This window comes from Anguilla anguilla, chromosome 3 (assembly GCF_013347855.1).
Source record: "Anguilla anguilla isolate fAngAng1 chromosome 3, fAngAng1.pri, whole genome shotgun sequence".
NCBI lineage: Eukaryota > Metazoa > Chordata > Actinopteri > Anguilliformes > Anguillidae > Anguilla > Anguilla anguilla.
Window position 1 is genome coordinate 57,624,783 of NC_049203.1, and position 19,760 is coordinate 57,644,542.

At 43.1% G+C, this 19,760-nt stretch overlaps 1 protein-coding gene across 2 annotated transcripts; it reads right to left on the minus strand.

The window, feature by feature from the left end:
• Positions 1-2,414: 2,414 nt before the first annotated feature.
• Positions 2,415-17,408, minus strand: si:dkey-33c9.6 (active breakpoint cluster region-related protein). 2 transcript variants are annotated; one of them, XM_035408568.1, is made up of 24 exons: positions 17,296-17,408; positions 16,714-16,851; positions 16,097-16,242; positions 15,726-15,844; positions 15,106-15,210; positions 12,723-12,932; positions 11,330-11,437; positions 11,059-11,113; positions 10,918-10,970; positions 10,236-10,373; positions 9,784-9,905; positions 9,392-9,548; positions 9,148-9,273; positions 8,798-8,873; positions 8,312-8,407; positions 7,880-7,954; positions 7,462-7,559; positions 6,177-6,281; positions 4,737-4,903; positions 4,204-4,343; positions 3,817-3,951; positions 3,575-3,680; positions 3,171-3,312; positions 2,415-2,894 (listed from the first exon to the last, which is right to left on the minus strand). In XM_035408568.1, exons 3-24 carry the CDS (start codon positions 16,146-16,148, stop codon positions 2,799-2,801), a joined length of 2,481 nt encoding a protein of 826 aa, XP_035264459.1. In that variant the 5' UTR covers positions 16,149-16,242; positions 16,714-16,851; positions 17,296-17,408; the 3' UTR covers positions 2,415-2,798. The 2 variants fall into 2 exon arrangements, with proteins under 2 accessions (XP_035264459.1, XP_035264458.1); XM_035408567.1 differs by having other exon boundaries at positions 16,714-17,396.
• Between the last annotated feature and the right edge of the window lie 2,352 nt (positions 17,409-19,760).

Here is a 19,760-nt window from a genome sequence, read left to right on the forward strand (position 1 = left end):
AGGCACAGAGACAGTAGCTGGAAGGGGGATTAACATGGACAGGGTTAGTGTAAACACCTTCCACTGAGCCCTGCCTCATTTAATTCCTCACAGGAAGAATTTTTACGAGATGAGAGACCACAGAGAGTCAGGGTTCAACAAGTTCTGCAGCATACAAACACACACACTCACTCACTCTCACGCACATTCTGCATCCAAAAAAAAAAAAAAACACTGCGCTCTTTTCACACACTTGTTCACACACCTGGCAGAGGTTAACCGGACTCAGAGGTCAGTCTTGTTGATTCCTCCCACCTGCATGCCTTCCATGCAAATGCTTCACATCTACAGCAACTCTACTCCCTGCTGATTGCTCCCAACCAAGTGTGCTCCCTTATGTGCACTGTCAGCAACACCAATCGCTGCATCTGCTTCCCTGCAAACAGGGCTGAATAAGGGCTGTTCAATGCGTTCCCTCTAGACATTACAACCATTCATATGCCAGAGCAATATACATAAAATGCCCTACAAAATGATCAGCACCCTTAGCACCTTTGATAAGTAATGAGCTATATTGTATGCACATAAAATAGGCAACATTTTTCTTATAAATACAATTGTCTGAGAAACCTGTTTAACAGGTGATATTTTATTTCCCAAAAAGGTACAATGCAATTAGTGAACAGATCTTTGACCATTCCTCTTTAACATAATCTTTCAAGATCAGTCAGATCTTTTGGTCTGTACTTGTGGACAGCCCTCTTCAATTCAACCACAAGTTTTCAGTTGGTTTAAGTATGAAGACAGATGGCCATAGCAAAACAGTAATTAGGGAGGTGGTCTGTTAACCATTGCTTGCCATGCAGAAATATGTGTTTCAGGGTCTTTATCAAGGGTGTATATATATATATATATACATATATATGGGTGACAAACTAAATTTAAAAAAAAACAGCATAAAATGTCTTAGTAAGATGTTGGGCCTCCATGAGCCACCAGAATTAGCCAGTTACAATTATCACAGTTTCCAAATGTATGCTAAATATCAAAGAACAGTTTATGAAAGATTAAAGAGGAAATGGCACAAAGTAAACCTCATAACTTAAAGTAGCAAACCTTAAAGGAGAAAAGGTGGGCACCATTTTAAACCTGAGACTTGAGCATGCCAACCACAAATCAGATTACCAAATCACTATATTTACAACATCCACACCTGAAAAAAAAATTTCAAAGAATGAAGAAACAACATATTTTAGTTTCCACAATGGGCAGAAGTAGGGGCCAAACAATTCATCCTTTTGTGTCCCTCCTCCTTGGCTCAGCTTCAGGATATAGACCCCAGTCTTGAAAACCTATCTGTACTGCATCTGTACAATAACAGGGCTTATTTTACAGCTTTTCCTTTCTAGTGGAGCCCCACAGCACTCAGACTTCACCATGCTACTTTGAGAATTGCGTCTGCAGCCTGCAACAAGAACCCAATTTTGTAGTTATCAAAGACAGGTGATTTAGTGCGCAGCGATGTCGTCTGACATCCCTTTGTTTCTGGACATTGTCTGGACGCTGTAATTTCACACACGACACCAGCGGGCTTTCGCCGGTTCCCCCAGAATGCGCGGCGAGAAAGGGAGCGGGCCGGGACTGGGATCACGGATCAAAAGACGGACGGACGGACGGTAACTCAAGCCCCGCTCGCCCAGGTGGCGCGGGAGCGAGGGTGTACCCTTTCACCCAGCTGTGGGAGTGTTCAGTGGGGCCCACTTTGATGTGCCAGTGCATGTTTTCGTGAGCCGTCTTGTTGAACTTGAACCGTAACTGATTGGTTTTCGGTCACACCCCCCCTCATCACAACCGTGCAAATGAACATCTGTTCAGTTCGGAGCGTCAATCCTTCCACTTTCTCTAGCTTTCTGTTATTTTCACACCCAATCTCTGGCTCAGATTCAGCCAAACTAGTTACTCGCATTAATGCTGTATTAACAATTTAAGGTTACTTTTTGTTTTTGATTATGGATTTGCAGATCCCTCAGACTGCAAATGTTTTGAAGCCAACTGAAAACGTGTTAAGAACCTTTGTTGGAATATTGTTTTGATTAAAAACAAAGTCTGCTGTGCTGGAATCCTGATCTTGGTGCCTGAAATGTAACTTTATCCGATGTATGTTACAGTCTCCCTTAATTCACACACTTTTATATGGCTACTAGTTGCTTTCCCACATGTCTTCAGAAATTTGTGTATAGATATACCACAATGTACAGAGTAAAATGTCCAGTGTTAATTCAACTGTGACAGAGTACATGACGAATTGGGACCATGTATACTCTGTAAGAGTTGAGATAACACTGGACATTTTACTCTGTACATGAGGCCAAATGGCAAAATTATTATTTCTAACATCCTACTAACTCCTACTACACAAAGAAGGAACACACCAGGAAATTTACAAGCATATTTAATCATGATTATTCACTGATGCTTTCAACAGCACTGCATTGCTTTAATGATTAAATATTCATGCACATAAACACACATATTATAAGAAGCCATTGTCTGCCTGGGGACATTTTTTTTTTTAATTATTAAATTAAATCCCCTGAATCTATGTGGACTAACAGTAAACATGGCCCTCACAAGGGTTATTCAACATATTAAATACCTTAAACAATTAGCTTTATTACCACAACATCAAATTAATTCACTATAGGATCTTAAATAGGCTTTCTGGACATTTCTGTAAGAGCGGGAGAAGTCTCTTTGAGGGGGACACACAATAAATATATTCAAAGTTTTTACAAAACGTTTCGACTGATGCAAAAGCCTCATGTAGTGATCTCTTCCTCTTCTGTGTTCAGGGGCACTGTGGTCATGGGTGCTGGGAGATTGTTGCACTGAAGGTAGAAATACACCACTTGGACCTGAACAAACAGTCAGCCAATGATGCATATGTGCACACACACAAACACACACACACACATAATACACACAGACAGGGAAACAAAGAAATGCAATTGTTTTAGGGAAGTAACAAGCTTGTTGTGGTGGCCTTTTGTTAGTACCTCTTAGTTTTCTGGTTTTTGGTCTCCTAGGCAGTGTATTACGCAAAGAAGCCCAGCAGTAATGTTCAACGGGGCATTAAAGGAAGAAAATGGGCCATTTCATTGTAAAAACGTGGGATTGACACACAGACTCACCTGGACCACAACCTCCTGAGAGATGTCAACGTGTGGGCTGCACTGCCCAAGAACAGCCTCTGGGGGGCGAACTAAGCTGGGGCCAAACACTGTTGCCAAATTCATCAGAGACATTTTGTTGATCGCTTCTTTTTCAGCCACCCTGACAGTTAAAGGCAAACAAACAGGTGGAGGGGAAGAGAGAGAAAAACAAGGAGGAGACAGAACAATTTTGAGTATTTCGGCCAAGGCAGGTCTGAAATCTGTTCATTAGGTCCAACAGTCCAACTTGATGTAACGGTCAGTATAAGCTGAATGTGTGACAGATATTTGACAGGATATTTCTGTCCACTTCAGGTCGTGGATAACGAAGAGGAGTTTATTGAGCGGCTGAGACACTTGAGAAGAATGAGGAAGGAACTGACCGTCTGAGGTGGTGCAGGAGGAAGAGGAAGGTGTTGCGGTTGACAACAGGGCAGGACTGAAGTATGCTACACATTGACTCCATCCTGGAGCTCATGTCAGGGATAGCTGTCAACACAGTAGCACACAGTTTCAAAACCTGTGAGAGAAACCCTGGCTGTATGAATGCATCGCTACTGACATGTAAGATGATTTAGCTAGTCAAGGTGGAGTCCAGCTATAGACAGTCTCTGTGTGTGATTACCCAGGGCATCAGCCAGGCTCCGGAACTGCTCTCTTGGGATAAGGGGTTCTGGCAGGTCCCGGAAATACAGCTTGAGTGCTCCAGACACAGCATGCACATCCACACACCGCAGCCGGGACACAGCCTCCCGCAAATCTGCAAGCACAGCATGCTGTCCAGCTAAAGGCAGAGACCTTCAGGCATTTCTGATTTTCTATGGATGATATTAAAATGCTGGTAAGGCAGACCATTCATTCACAGATGTGAATATGCACACATGCGCACGTGCACACACACACACACACAAATGCACGCACACACGCACACAAAAAAACCCACACACACACACACACAAACACAAACACACACGCACACACAAACACACACACAATCACACACGCAGCTCACTGGTGTCGAAGGTGCTCTTTAAAGCCTGGATGTCGCTGGTAGCTCCAGAGATCCTGTAGATGCCCACCTCCTCCAGGCCCCTGTGCTCCACCTCCTCCGTACAGGACCGCACAATGTGGGGTACCAGCACCCCCTCCTGCCTGACAAAGCAACAGGCAGGAACACACGCGTTCGCTCTCGCACAGGATTTTCTGCACTCAGAGTCTAAAATTAACCTTCTTTAACTCCCACACCCTCTCTCATAACCAGTTTACACAAGTACCCTCTTCCCCTTTGTACTCCACGCCATTGGTCCATTACCGCACAGTTCTGCTTTTTTGTTTGTAACTGACATTTCAAATGTAATCAGGGGAACTGTTTCACTTTATCCTTCCTACAGTCTATAGTAAGGCATTTGTGTAAGATATTTAAGTAAACATATGCAAAATATTTCATTTATGTATCTCAGAATGTCAGACTGGATCCTGTAGCAAACTAGCTTATGTGAGAAGCTACATTTGTACTGAAGGTCCAGTGTTGGCAAGCAGACTCACTGTGCTAAATCTCCAATTGGAATATTAAAGACCGGCTGTTGCTGGATGGGGACACTGCTGGGGGGCTCCAGGGGGTGAGGCGAATACTTGAGGGACAGATGTACCTCTATCTGGTTCATAGACACTATGTACTTCTTCCACTTCTTCAGTATAACGGAGGGATCCAACTGTGACACACATAAAAACACAAGGATCGGAACACACCAGACTCCTCTGTGGTCTCATCTCTCTCAGACTTTTGGGTTGCTTTTAGATCATAAAACGCACAAATCCGGACTCGCTTTACAGCAATACTGACTGAGAGTAAGACTGTGGCATTGAGTACAAGGATATATGAGGTACGGGAGAAATTCTGAGGGAGGGTAAGTTTGGACTTTTACTATAAAACTCAATATTAGATTAATTGTAAAAGTGAAAAAGGGATACTGGGTTACTCATCCTGTAGAGACAATTAGTGTAGCCTGGACACATTCTAGAGTGTGGATGGGGTCCACAGTCTGTTGTCAAATCTTGACTTTGGTAGTTCCGAATATGGCCAGCAGCCCACTCAGTACTCATCCCCTCTGGTCAATCGAACTAACACACAGCCTGTCTGTGCAAGCTACACATCGAGTGTCTATCTCTGACGAAAGTCTAACTGGGAGACAGCTGAGTAAAGACAAATGGCAGCTGACACATGCGTTTCATAGGAGAGAATTTGACAGAGTGGGTGGCAACAATAAACACGCAAATATGTCACAAATGGCACAAATGTCTATGAGAATATCACAAAGAATTTTAAGGATGATTATCAGGATTTTATGCCATGAGGTCAACAAGAGTAGTATGTGGGGGGTTTTGTTTTTAACACAAAGGCAGAACTGCATCAAAGCTGCCAAAAGACTGTCATCACATTGGTGAACATGACAGAATACCTTAAAGATGTGTAAGAATAGAGAACTGTGTCACTTTAAGCCCAGCACAATAAGATTTTATTAATTTTGGATCATAAGGACACGTTCACTTACTTGGCATAAAGAATAGACTGATTCTGAATAATATGGGTATTTTTGCTCAGTGACATTCTTGATATATCTCAAGCAGAATTTCAATTTGTGTAATCTATAGAGAGCAGAATAAAATTATCTCATAGTATGCAATACAAATTAGCTTAAACTATCAATTTAAATCTGTTCTGGTTCCAGGTTTATGGAACACAACACTGCAGCTCAAGATTTGATCTATTTTGTTTACAATTAATGATGATCTGAGTAAACACTTTTCTGTAAAACAGGTATATATTCAGACTGTTTTTATTTGTAGCATGCTTTATTTTTTGATCATTGCCATTAAATATATGATCAGAGAACTATTCCATGTCACATCAGGCAGGTTGGAAAGGCCAATCCATAACAACTGATCCTACCTGCATGGAAGTACAGTAAAGTTCTCTTGTCGCACCTGTATGGAGCTTCTTCCCTGGATCTGCCCACTCTTCCCACACTCCGCTTGCATTACACACAGCACCCTGAGACACTGCGCCTCATCCACCTGCAAGGAGAACTCCTGAAAACACACAAACACACTGAGGACTTGCATACACATAGCCACACAGACACAGGCACAGGCACAAACACACTGAGAACCTGCATGCACATAGTCACACAGACACAGGCACACTGAGGACCTGCATGCACATAGTCACACAGGCACAGACACAGGCACAAACACACTGAGAACCTGTATGCACATAGTCACACAGACACAGGCACAAACACACTGAGAACCTGCATGCACATAGTCACACAGACACAGGCACAAACACACTGAGGACCTGCATGCACATAGTCACACAGACACAGACACAAACACACTGAGGACCTGCATGCACATAGTCACACAGACACAGGCACAGGCACAAACACACTGAGGACCTGCATGCACATAGTCACACAGACACAGGCACAAACACACTGAGGACTTGCATGCACATAGTTACACATACACAGACACAAACACACTGAGGATCTGCATACACATAGTCACACAGACACAGGCACAAACACACTGGGGACTTGCATGCACATAGTCACACAGACACAGGCACAAACACACTGAGGACCTGCATGCACATAGTCACACAGACACAGACACAGGCACAAACACACTGGGGACTTGCATGCACATAGTTACACATACACAGGCACAAACACACTGAGGATCTGCATACACATAGTCACACAGACATAGGCACAAACACACTGGGGACTTGCATGCACATAGTCACACAGACACAGGCACAGGCACAAACACACTGAGGACCTGCATGCACATAGTCACACAGACACAGACACAAACACACTGAGGACTTACATGCACATAGTTACACATACACAGACACAAACACACTGAGGATCTGCATGCACATAGTCACAGACACAGGCACAAACACACTGAGGACTTGCATGCACATAGTCACACAGACACAGGCACAGGCACAAACACACTGAGGACCTGCATGCACATAGTCACACAGACACAGGCACAAACACATGCAAACTGCGCTGTATACACACATGCATCACTTTTTTTACACACAAATACATGTACTCATATGTAAAGGAGGACGTGGACTCACACATAAACAGTGACACAAAGAAGCGAATTGACCTGGTAGGATAGGAGAGAGGAGTGTGAGTGCAACAGGTCAGAGCAGTGCATTGTGACAGAGCACCAGAAGCCTCACCTCATCCCACTGTGGTGTCAGGCTGCAGAGAGAGGGGTGAGACTGGGCCCTGTTGTCGTAAAACCTGTATCCGTCCACTTCCAGGCATATATACAGACCTGGGGGACACATGGGACAGGCAGACAGACATGGGACACAGGAGACAGTTCTGAGGTCACGTGTAAAGGAAGTGCCTGTGGCTGCCTGGCGGATGGGTTCTGTGATGGAGAGGTCAGTGTTGAGAGGGTCTGTGATGGAGAGAGCAGTGTTGAGGGGTCTGTGGTGGAGACGGTCTGTAGTTTAGATGTGAACATTATGGCAGCATGTTAAAGTGTGTGGGAGAGATGGTGGAGTGGAGACTGCTCTGAGCATGAGACTAAAATAGAGTGTGTGACTGTGAGATGGTGTGATGGCAAAGGCGTGAGATGCATGAACTCACTTGCAGGTTGCTGAAGTCCACAAGCTGAGTGAACAGCAACACTAAGGGTCCCACACAGAGATTTGTCCTCACGGGCTGGGAGATAGAAAAGGAAGTGGAAGTGTTTCAGATTGAACATACTGTAGTTACTCAATAATTGTGATACAGTTGGGACTTAGCCATAGCTTTACTGCATGAACTAGATTTGTTGTTCATGGCTATAGATAGCTGCTACTGTGTGGTAGAATTGTACTTAAATTATGCACACACAAACCAAACCATTATCAATACATTCAGTCAGTAGAAATAATTCAAATATATACATAATCCTATTAATGAATATGAGCAAAACTACAAGCCTTCCAGTACAGGGCAGTCTGTACCAGATGTAACTTCAAATGAAATGTAAAAATACTGACAACACCGAGAGGGGGGGGGGGGGGGGGGTCTCACCAGGAACTAAGCTTTGAAGATGTGGATTCTGGGTCATTCTTAGTTTGGCACATGAGCTGGTAAGGGTCAGCAAGTCGGGTGGAACAGTTTCTATGTCTGACACACACGCACACACACACACACACACACACACATTTTAATACTTTTATTCATGTCCACAAACAAAAGTAATATCATAGGACATGAACATTAGAGACACACAGTACATACCATAATAATGACATGAGAACATGCAGGTTTCCATGACATTATTAAGCTCTTAGATCTTAAAAAATGCAGTAGATGTTACAAAACCGCAGTCGGGTGTTTCTGCTGCCTGTGGCCATGAGGAACTAGGTTAACCCCAATATAGCGCAGGTCTTACACGGTTATACCCTGGCTACTTCCTAGTTGGCAAGACAACTTTCACTTTTCAACCAAAAGTAGCTGACTTTTCACTGTCTTTTCACCACAAAAATGTTCACTGGGATGTTCATCAGTACTCACTCTCTCCTTTCAGTTTTTCAATGGCCTCTCTCCACTCCTCCAGCTCATACAGCAAAGAAAACACAAGAGTGTGGCTCTGCAGAACACAGACAGAAGGCCGCCCACAGGCCACATTAGAACCACTCGGTGACTCACCAAAGCACTTGTCATCAAACGTTCAAACTTCCTGTGGACGTCCGCTCTTTTGTTTAGTCAGTGTAGGAGTTGGGTCAGCGAGCTCACTCTAAATCAGTGTGAGTCTTGAGCAGATTGAAGTGATGGCTCCATGTTGTGGGACCAGCACAGCCACCGGGGGGCCTGTGTCAGTGAATGTGTCATGCTCTCGGCTTGGCACCTATTCAGGGGCTCACCTTGCCGTTTGGGCTGTGCAGCTCCAGGGGGAGGACGGGCGAGTGAGTCAACAGCCATAGTTCAGCCTGCTGCAGCTTCCTGCGGCTGCGATCCAGGGTACGAGACCACGCCGCTTTACTGCCTCTCTGTCACACCGCGAGAGAGACAAGCACACATGACCCCGAACAACTCCTGTAATGGCGTCACCACCAAAATTGTGTGACTGCTACACACACACACACACACACACACACACATTCTCACCCCCTGCTCTTTGAGCTCCTGTCTCAGCTGGAACATTTTGCCCCTCATGGTGCTGACCCGGAACTGTAAGTCTGTGGACAGCTCCTGCTCTGAACCCCAGTGCACCCGCAGTCCCGCCAGCGGCAGGTACCAGCTGAACCTGTAATTAGCCTGCTTCCTGTGTGGAGACACATAAACATGAGCATACAGTAGCCATAATATACCAACTGACATGACAAATATAAAACCTATTCATAAGTAATAGTTCATAATGGTTTTTAGTTTCATAAGAGCCCTGTTGTTTTAAACTTTCATAAGAGAATGCTGCTGTTAGCATCGCACTGGTTTTAGGTGTGGGGAATCTGGGCCTGGGATTTCAGTGACCCGAGGTAAGAGTGGGAGGAGTCACTCACCCAGCTGAGCCGCCCTTCAGCTTCACACACAGCAGCAGGTCTGTGTACAGGAAGAGATGTCGTATGCTCCGGCCCCCCTCGCACATATCCACCACGAACCCATCCCGTATCAGCTGCCGTCTCTGCATACAAAGGACAACCTGGACGTCAGGCTGGCACTTTGAGCCAAAGAGCCGTACGGTCACACACAAATGGCTGCTTTAGGGCAGGGAGGGGAAGAGATGCTTTGCGTGTTTCTGTGTGTACGATGGTGTATACATGTGTATTAATATGTGAGCTACTCCGTGCTTGTGTTTGTGAGTGAATCTATGTCCTTTATGTATGGGTACATGCAAACCAGTCAAGGGCATGTGTGTGTGTGTGTGCGTGTGTGTGTAAGTGTGTGTGTGCGTGTGAGTGTGTGTGCGCGCATGAGTGCACGCCCGTGTGTATGTGCATGTATCTAGGCTCACCATGCCTGTGCTGAGTGTGACAGCCCTCTTGCACTGGGACTCCTCGTTGACTCCTGACAGGAAGCTGCTGGAGATGCGCAGAGCCTCCTGGAGCAAGGCGTGGTCCTGGTGGTCCTGGGGGGTGTGCTTCAGCAGGTCCTGTGGGAGAGAAACAATACAGTCTTAATGTGAAATCAAAATACTCTATGAATGAATGGATTAGCATTCTGATGGGATAAAAAAATCCACAGTAACCCCACTGACCGTATCCCAAATGTTAGATATAAAAATGTCCGGCACATTTTGCAGCTAATTACTGAGATGTCTGTTCACACAAGGCGAGTATTACTAGAGGACCTCGGTTACCTACTTTCCCCCCAAAAAAACATTAAGTAATTCCATCTAGAAAATTTACTTTGCCACCAAGAAAAAATGACTGACATGACAGATTCTGACAGGACTAAAACTACAGGAGCAATAGGTAATAATTCCAGGACATCCGTCAGTAAAACTAATCCTGTCAGAATATGGCCCGTGTCAGTGAATGAGCAAATTAGTTTATGAATAAAGTAGTCAATTAACTGATGGTGTGAGGGAGTTTTTCACAGGATAACAGAGTGTGTTATCAATTAGCAAGTGAGAAAATCATAGAGCGAAGTAGTAACTTGAGAATGGGTCTCTTTCTGACAGAAGAGGATCTTACGTGTAACACCAGGGTGGTCTTTGTCACACGATCCAAAGGCTTATACAGGAGAGCTAGGGGAGGAGAAAGAATACATGCGTCTTACGGCTAGTGAGAATAGATACTACTGTAACTGAAAGACAAACACCAGGTTTCTCTCACCTTCAAACGTGTATGTTGTCTTGCTGTTGTCTGACCCTTTACAAGACATCATACTCTTCAGAAAGAGGGCAAAGAAAAATGAGTCAAAGCGAGTGAGAGAGAGAGAAAGGCAGAACATAGGAGACCATGCAGATCATCCTACAGAATCAAAAAATAAATTGCCCCCAATTCTTTATTGGTGTGTTTGAGGACACCTGCAAGACACTCTTGTACATGAGGGTAAGTGAACATTCGGGAGAAGCTGGTGAGCAGCATTGCACCTTTGTCTTACCTGTGCCAATGTCCTGAAGCGCTGGTCTGACTGGGTACACTTCCTCACAATCTCCACGGCGCTCTCGTAGTTATCAATGAAGCCACGGTACACTCCCAACTGACTGACCTGGTTATCACATGACCACATCACAGCCAATCAGACAAAAGCAGGCTCTTGAGTTGACTAAATGTACCCACCACCAACTAACATTTATTTGGACAAAGAACAGTGTTTGGCTACAGGGAAACCCATGTACAGTTTTAAAAAAAGAGTCATTTCTATGTGTTAATTCTCTCCTGATGCTAACTCGCTTGCAATATGCATCATGTTTTTCTCACACGATTAAAAGAAAATATTTGCAGAAGAGAATGTCATAAGAGTAGCTGTTCCAACATGTGCACATACTGGTAAAAAAGTGTGCAGACATATCTCTCAATGATCACACACATACACACATTTCTCTGTGGTTAAGTGAAAGCAGAAACGGGTGTGAGAGGGTAGCTCTGCTGATTACGACAACCACTACGGAAACCTATGAATTGCCCAGCTCACTGCAATGTAAGTATCCAAAATGAATCAACTGTTGAATCCAAAATGCCCCATTTACAGAATATCCTAATTCAGGAAATGTTTTACTTGAAGAGCAGAAAATAACTGGGTTAATTAAGTTCAGGATTAAAAAAAGAGAAGTCCGCACTATTAGGATTCTATCAAAAGACAGGAAGCCAGTAACCAAAGTGATGTGCACCCTTTCATTTTGCTCGCTCTGTAATGTTTCATGACTAACTGTTGGTGGTCATCAGCTCATCACACCCATGATGTGGAAGTTTCCCTCTGTAGTGTTCCAGACACAGTACGGTCTATGACAGCCAGTAATGTCAGCACAGTTTACCCGCGAGCAGAGCCGCCATCAGGGGGGAACAACCAAGGTCGCTGTCCCAGGCCCTTCACAGACCATTTCCAGACCATTGTCAGACCCCAATGGTCTGTGAACTTGTGGTAAATATTATTGTCCCAGGAATAATACAATTATATAATTTTGTCCCGGGCCCAGGAATTTCACCCGGCAGCCCTGCCAGCAAGAGCTGTTGTCCATGACACAAAAGTTCACAGACAGTTGAAAACAGACACTTTTCTGTTATCAGTTCTTTGCTAACCAGATGTTTGTGGTCTGCAACACTGATGATCTTCGGCATCCTGCATTATGTTTGCTGATGAAACAATAACTGAGCTGACTCAAAACAGCGCGGTCTAAAGCTAACACAGACCACATGGAAAATCTGTGTAGGTGAAGGCAATTCATCGAAAGGTCCCTGCACTGGCCGGGCAGTCAGTGTAAAGTGACCGGGCAACGAGTGGGTGTGTTCTGTGAGTGACAGCGTGCCTCTGCTTGGTGGCGGCGGGAACCCACCATTCTCAGGAACAGGTCCCCCACAGGGGATGGCTGTGCGCCCCCCTGTGGCTCCTGTCCCGGCGCCGGCTCCAGTCTGGCCTTCAGCGCGGTGTAGAACTCCGTATGCAGGTCACGTAGTTCCGGCACCTGGAAGAACACTGTCCGCACCTGCTGGGCAGACAGGACCGGCTGGGATGTGCCAGCTGACGCCTTCAGAGCCTTCATGGGCTGGAAAGAGAAGAGGTGGAGGAAGGGTTGAAGAAACACAGGGAGAATAAGTTGGCTGAGCAGAGACAGGAAGACAAGAAAACTTGCTGTGGACAGACACACATGCAGGCGCTTGCACAAACACGTGTTGAAATGTGCACACATAAAAACACTCATAAGCGGAGCACAGAGAGCACACACAGATGCACACACAGAGCCAGGTTCGCTATTCTCTCTGCATGAGAGATGACACGCCCACAGGCAAAACCACCCAGTACTTCTCTAATTTATTTTCAGAAGCACCAGGCCATTGAGCACCAAAGCATTCAAGAAACCTTACTCTTACTCAGAGCTTGAATTAATATCTGAGCCCTCTGTGGCAACATTACTTTTCCTTGTCTAGAACAGCGGTGGTGAAATCATGTTCTGACCCACACGTCAGACGAGAAAGCATTAGGAAAAGACTTAAGAGGATTACGTTCTTATTTCTCCATTTCTCAACATTCTCACTCTCATTTTGAATCTGTTTGCTGCATGAGCATGCTCAGATGGGGAAGTGAATCGCAGGCATTAGACCTTATAAGGTTTAAAGTGGGGAAGTAGGAACAAAGACATTTGGAGGTGATATGAATATCAGAATGTGCTGTTAATTGTTTTTTTAATTCAAGCCACAAAGGTAAAAAATTCAGACTTCATCATTTAATTGTTTAGAAACTGAGTTAAAAGTAAGGACATGGTTCACAATGCGTAACCTGATACATGCTGAAACCCTATGCAGACACTGTAATGTACTTATGGAGACATGATGATGGCAGAAGGGGTTCTTTTATGCTCTATACTGTATGGCCATCATATGTGGCATGGCTTCAAATTCAAGTCCTATCGGCGCTGCAACAGCCCCAAAATTTCAGAGCTCCCACACCTTCTTGTGAATGATCAATTACACAATTATTGTATGACTGAAAAATATGTATTTGTAGATGACATTTCTGATGGACACAACTCAGATCCAGAATGACATATCCACCACTATGAGAGGGACTGCATTGCAGTCTTGAACAAGGGCTCTAATGAGCACTTTCAGTTTGTTCTTAGTTCTATATTAGCTCTCATATGTCATTCGCAACACCTTTTCAAGGGTTGGCTTTGTTGCAGGATCTGTTGTTGCATGTACATGTGAGCTTATCAGTAGTCGTGTTTTTGTGGAATGAGTCTACGACTGAACGTGTAAGTTTCTCTTCTAAAGGTGTTAGTTATTAATTTGCAGCATATTGACAGATGTGGGGAGGGGCCACCAACACACACACATTTTATTTTACAAATATAACAATCTACTTATGGACTACAGTATTGTCCAATATGTTTTATGTTTCAGTGTATGTTTTAGCCAATTATTCTTCAAAATATTTATCTTAATTTCAGTTAGGACCATTTCCTCTGCACTCAAGGTAAGAAGCACCAGCACTACATAAAACTGATATTTATGTTAACGATTTAGAAAAAATGCAATTAAATTACCGTTTAAATTAACGTTTTTAACGTTTAAGTATAGCCTATAAAAGCACAACATCACTGTACAAGCTGTCTTGGAGTGCCCCTATACCTCCCATAATAAAGCCTGCTAGTCATCAGAAACTTGTGTAAATATCTAAAATATCACATAAAATCCATCTTGGCTAATTGAAAGCACACACTGAAATATTTTTTTTTTTAACCCAGAACTATCCTATAATAGCCAAAGCTCTTCCAAACATCTTCATGAAAACATTATTTGACTGTGTGTTGGTACATATACATATACATAATATTAATTTATTTGTGGAAGTAAATATATGCATTTTTTTTAAAAGACAAAATGAGAAGAGCAAAGGCTAACAAATGTTGCCTGACTATTCCTGATATGCTTAATAATACAGACCCAGAGGCCTATGTGCTCTTATCAGTGGATATATATGTATGTGTATACTTGTGCATGTCCTGTATGTGTGTGCGTGTGTGTGTTTGCCTGTGTGTTTGTGTGTGCATGTGTGCGAGTGTGTGTGTGTGTGCATGTGGCTGTGCCTGTGTGTATATGTCTGCACGCATGCGTGTGTGTGTTTGTGTGTGTGTATGTGTATGTGTGTGCGCATGCATGTGTATGTGTGTGTGTGTGTGTGGGTGTGTAGGTGTACTAGTATGGATATCCTCTCCCTACCGTCAGCAGTGTCTCCAGCTCACTCAGATACAGCTCTTCACTGGTCAGGATACTTGTAAGGACCACCAGCCTCCTCTCCAACATCATCTCAGGGATGCAGTATGTCTGAAACAGGAGCATGGCCAGTCAAATTACTGAAACAGCTTTCCAAAAGGCTTTCATATCCATGCAATAATATACCAGTCATCATCTCCATCACACTGAGTGATCGGTATATTATTGGGGGCAACGTAGCTCAGGAGGTAAGAGCGGTTGTCTGGCGGTCGGAGGGTTGCTGGTTCGATCCCCGCCCTGGGCGTGTTGAAATGTCCCTGAGCAAGACATCGAACCCCTAACTGCTCTGGTGAATGAGAGGCATCAATTGTATAAAAGCGCTATATAAATGCAGTCCATTTACCATTTACCATTGTGGTAACACACTGGCAGGTAGCTTAGCTTTGTTCAGACTACAACAAGCTTTATGAGTCCGGTTAATCATTGGCAACCTACTATTGTGCAGCTATATTGGCATGGCAACCCATTGATGGGCAGTTCAATCAGTCAGGTAACCCATCATTAAGCAGATTAATCAGTGCTGGCAGCTCATTGGTATATATGCACTGTATCAGTTGATAACTCACAGGTGTGTCAGGGAAGTCAATGCTATCAGCGTGGAGGGGGCTAGGAGCAAAGCCCACTTCAGTCACCACTTCAAACACGTCATCCAACAGATCAGGCCCCATCTCGCTCTCTGCACTCACTGAATCACAAACAGAGGAGCACAGAAGCACAATTACACTTAGAACTCTGATCTGCCTTTTTTTGCCCCATTCACGCAGCAGTGGGGCAGAGAACGTACGGTTAGACAAACTCCAAGTACAATTAATCATATTCAGTCGCACCTCAGCCACCAACACACACACATATATGCACGAAGGCACATATACATGCCCAGAATTAACTAAAATTCTTCAGACTGTTCTGCAACCTGCCAAATTTGTAATTTGCTTACCAGTGATACCACATGTCTGCAGGTAGCCCACTGCCTCCTCATAAACATCCATCACTCTAAGGAAAGGTCCACGAGAGGTCAAAGGACGCGTTCAGCTCTAAGTACTGGAATTTTAGATGTTCCTCGGGAAACTTTTTGAATCAGCTCTGTGTGGCATACAAAGGCAATTAGTTAAATCAACTCAGCAAGCTTTTTAAAAGAAGAGTTTTCATCTGATATCTTTTATCAGCTTTAAAAAATTGCTCTCTGTCCTCTCAGCAAACAACAGCGGAAGAACATATAAGCCTGCAGTCTTACATTCATTTCTCCTTTTAGGAATGATATTTCTGTAGAATTACAGTCAATCAAAGAGGATACATGAGTATGTACGAATTATTAGGATATATTGCAAGCATGTTTCATTTGCATGGGATTTTAGCATCCATTCAGGACACACGCCAACTGTTAAAATGTCAAACATGTTTTCCATTAATAAAGTGGTTGACGTGGATTAGTTCACAAAGCCATATAATAAACGGTTTCATACCCTTGTTCCGTAGTTGTGATATATAATTTTAAAATAGTAGCGCAAACATATACACAAAGACTGTTGTCAGATTGATGGCGTTTTGTCTCACCGGAATACTAATGCCAGGAATCTTTGAAGTAGTGCCGCGTCTTATCTGTGTGACAGTGCGGCAACGCTATTGAGGTCCCCAGCCAGAGTCCGGTCTTACGGCAGCGAAAGAGATTCTTGTAAGTGCTCCAGGCGTGACCTGTATTGCAGATACATATTCTTCAGAGATGTTGGTTGGTAGAAGTCCAGTAAATTCCAGATCAATTTTACCTCACTTGTAATGACTATCTCGCAATATCGATTTAAAAACGTTCAGTCTTGTCGACCCACGAAATGGAAATTAATAATTTACTTTTCAATTAACTCTGAAAATACATCAAATACATGTACAGGCATCTACTTTCCACAATATTTGGATGACACTACGTTGTTTCGTCCTTCAGCTCTAAACAGATCGGCTGTCTGAAGAATTTCCATTTCGGTCTAGCGTGTGAAAAAATAATTAGGACATGCGGACAACCGTTGAAAACTTCCTGTTTCGGAAACAATAAAAATAGCCTAATTTATGCAGGGGTGCTTCTTTAGAGAGACAGTGATAAAAACACAGTAGGCTACACTGATATTTTACATTATAGGAACATACACTGCAGTACTGTACTCCGGTATTTAGTGAATAGCCCTAATGTCGAAATGCGGATCTGTTAATGTTTTCGCTAGAAGTAGACTGCTGCAAGAACAGACCGCAGAACAATGCGTTACCCGCCTAGCACACAATGTTACATTTTGACAGCGAGCGCCACATACGGGTTTAACGACCACACTACTAGAATTCACACAGAACAGGAAATACATTGCACGTATGTTCTTCCTCAGTAAATCTATATCCTTCGTGGGTTTTTTTAAATTATTTTTTTTACAAACTGCTTACTTTGACTCAATCAGGACGTGATTCCATCGATCCATTGTATCAACTGGCCAACAGTGGTGGACAAAGTACACAACTCCATTACTTGAGTCAAAGTATAGATACCCCTGGTCAAATATTACTCCACTACAAGTGAAAGTTGTTCAGTCAAAATTTTACTTGAGTTAAAGTACTGGAGTACTTGCTTTTAAAAATACTTATCAATATCAATACTTATTCAAAAGTACATTTTATTTTTAATGCCAACGCACTATTGTATTGTTTCTACGATGCATTTGCAGAAGCTCATTTACAGATGCATTTTTACTGTAATTAGATAGCAACACATGATAGACAGGGGTTAAATTGGGATTTGGGAGGTGGGTGGACCCTGAGATCCGGTGGGAGGTGGGTGAAAAAAGGTACAAACCAGTGAATGTCTCAGCTCAAAATAGTTGTATCTTTAATGTATTGTGCACATAATTGTAATTAAGGAAAACAATGTCTTATAAAGAATGTATACTATTGATGCAAGCTTTTACATAATATATTTCAAGTTTATTGAGTGTCATTAATGCTGAGAATTTTTTTTTACCCACGAAAATAATCGGTCATCCTCCTCTTGTCCTCACTTTTTCCTCCTTTATCCATCTTTCTTAAACTGGTGAGGCGCAAAACTTTCCTTTAAACTAATCATTGATCTCAAACTGACGAATCAAATGGAAAGGGACACAGCTTCTTCGCATTTTGTTAGAAAGATTAAATGATAAATGCGATTTAGAAAAATCCGTTTTAATCGCTAAGCAGTGGCGGAATCTTCCCGATTTTCCTTCAGTATCAATACAATTAATCCACAAAAAGCTACTCAATACTATCATATATAGCCAGCTCTCCCCAAATAGGTAGTTTTAGCAAGTAGCCTAGGCCGTACAGCCTACATTTATTTTCATTTGCAGTACGAAATTGTGCACATTTTTAATCAACATTATTTGCGGATACACTTCTTTCTCCGCACTCGTATTCATGGCAAATATCTGCAATGCGTAGGCTAGATTGTAAACACAATTGAAGTGCAGGTTTTGTTTTTGCTGGTCATTCTGAGAGCTAACATGGTAGATAAAAGACTGGTGTATCTTATTTGTTAAGCGTAGACTACTTGATTAAAACTGATTTTTTAACGGATAAATTGGATTTATGATTCAATCCTCCTAACACGGTATGAAGACGCTGTGTGTTAGGCTACTTGTCATTTGATTAATCCGATCGTTGGCACACTTGATTATAAAGGAAAATTACTAATGAAAACATGTTGAGATCAATGATTAGTTTAAAGGAAAGTTTTGCGCCTCACCAATTTTCAGCTCACCAGAATAAAACGTTATGTATGTGGGAAATATTCAATCCTAGCTTAGCTGCTGACCAGCAACCTGCTGATTTTGCTTAAGCAATCAAAGTTGCCGTTAACAATGGCCGGCGTTCGTGGGGGCTGTTTATTCACCCTAAAATTTTACATAGATGAAATTACATGTTAATGAAACTACCTACGGCGTCCGCTTCCAATCAATCAAGACAAGCAACGATATTTTTCTTTCTGTACCGTCTATATAAACGACTGTTCCTCCTGAGTTTTTTTTTCTTCGGAGTTTTGATTGGTTGAGCGAGTAACTGGCTAGAGGGAACACATGGACTGGAGCCTAAATGGACTGGATTGTCATAGTTATTTGTAAAACTGCCGGTCAAAATTATTTATTTATTTACCAAAGGTGGGTGGACGCCGTCCACCTGCGTCCACCCCCAATTTAACCCCTGATGATAGATAGCATTGCCTGAAATGTGAAACAGTTGGATGACCCTTCGCTCAAATTCCATAAAATTTAATCTGACCAATCCTAGCATAAAAACTGCAACCACTACAAGCTCAGACAACTTCATAATTAGCAAACGGGCTACTGTTAGCTAACGTTTACATACCTCGACATGCTTTTTCAGGTTGGACGGCGAGTTTTTGAATGCAGCGATGCAGTTCATGGGCGGTAAGCAGAGCAAACATTTAAAACAATATGAATATTTTTGAATTTCACAAATCTCAAACATGTACTTGAGATATGGCCATGGGTGCTCTGGCGGCGGAGAATCGTCCTTATCTTCTGGCGTTGCCATAATTACCGCCGCCAAGTTCAAATTGAACTGTTCAACCACTGGTG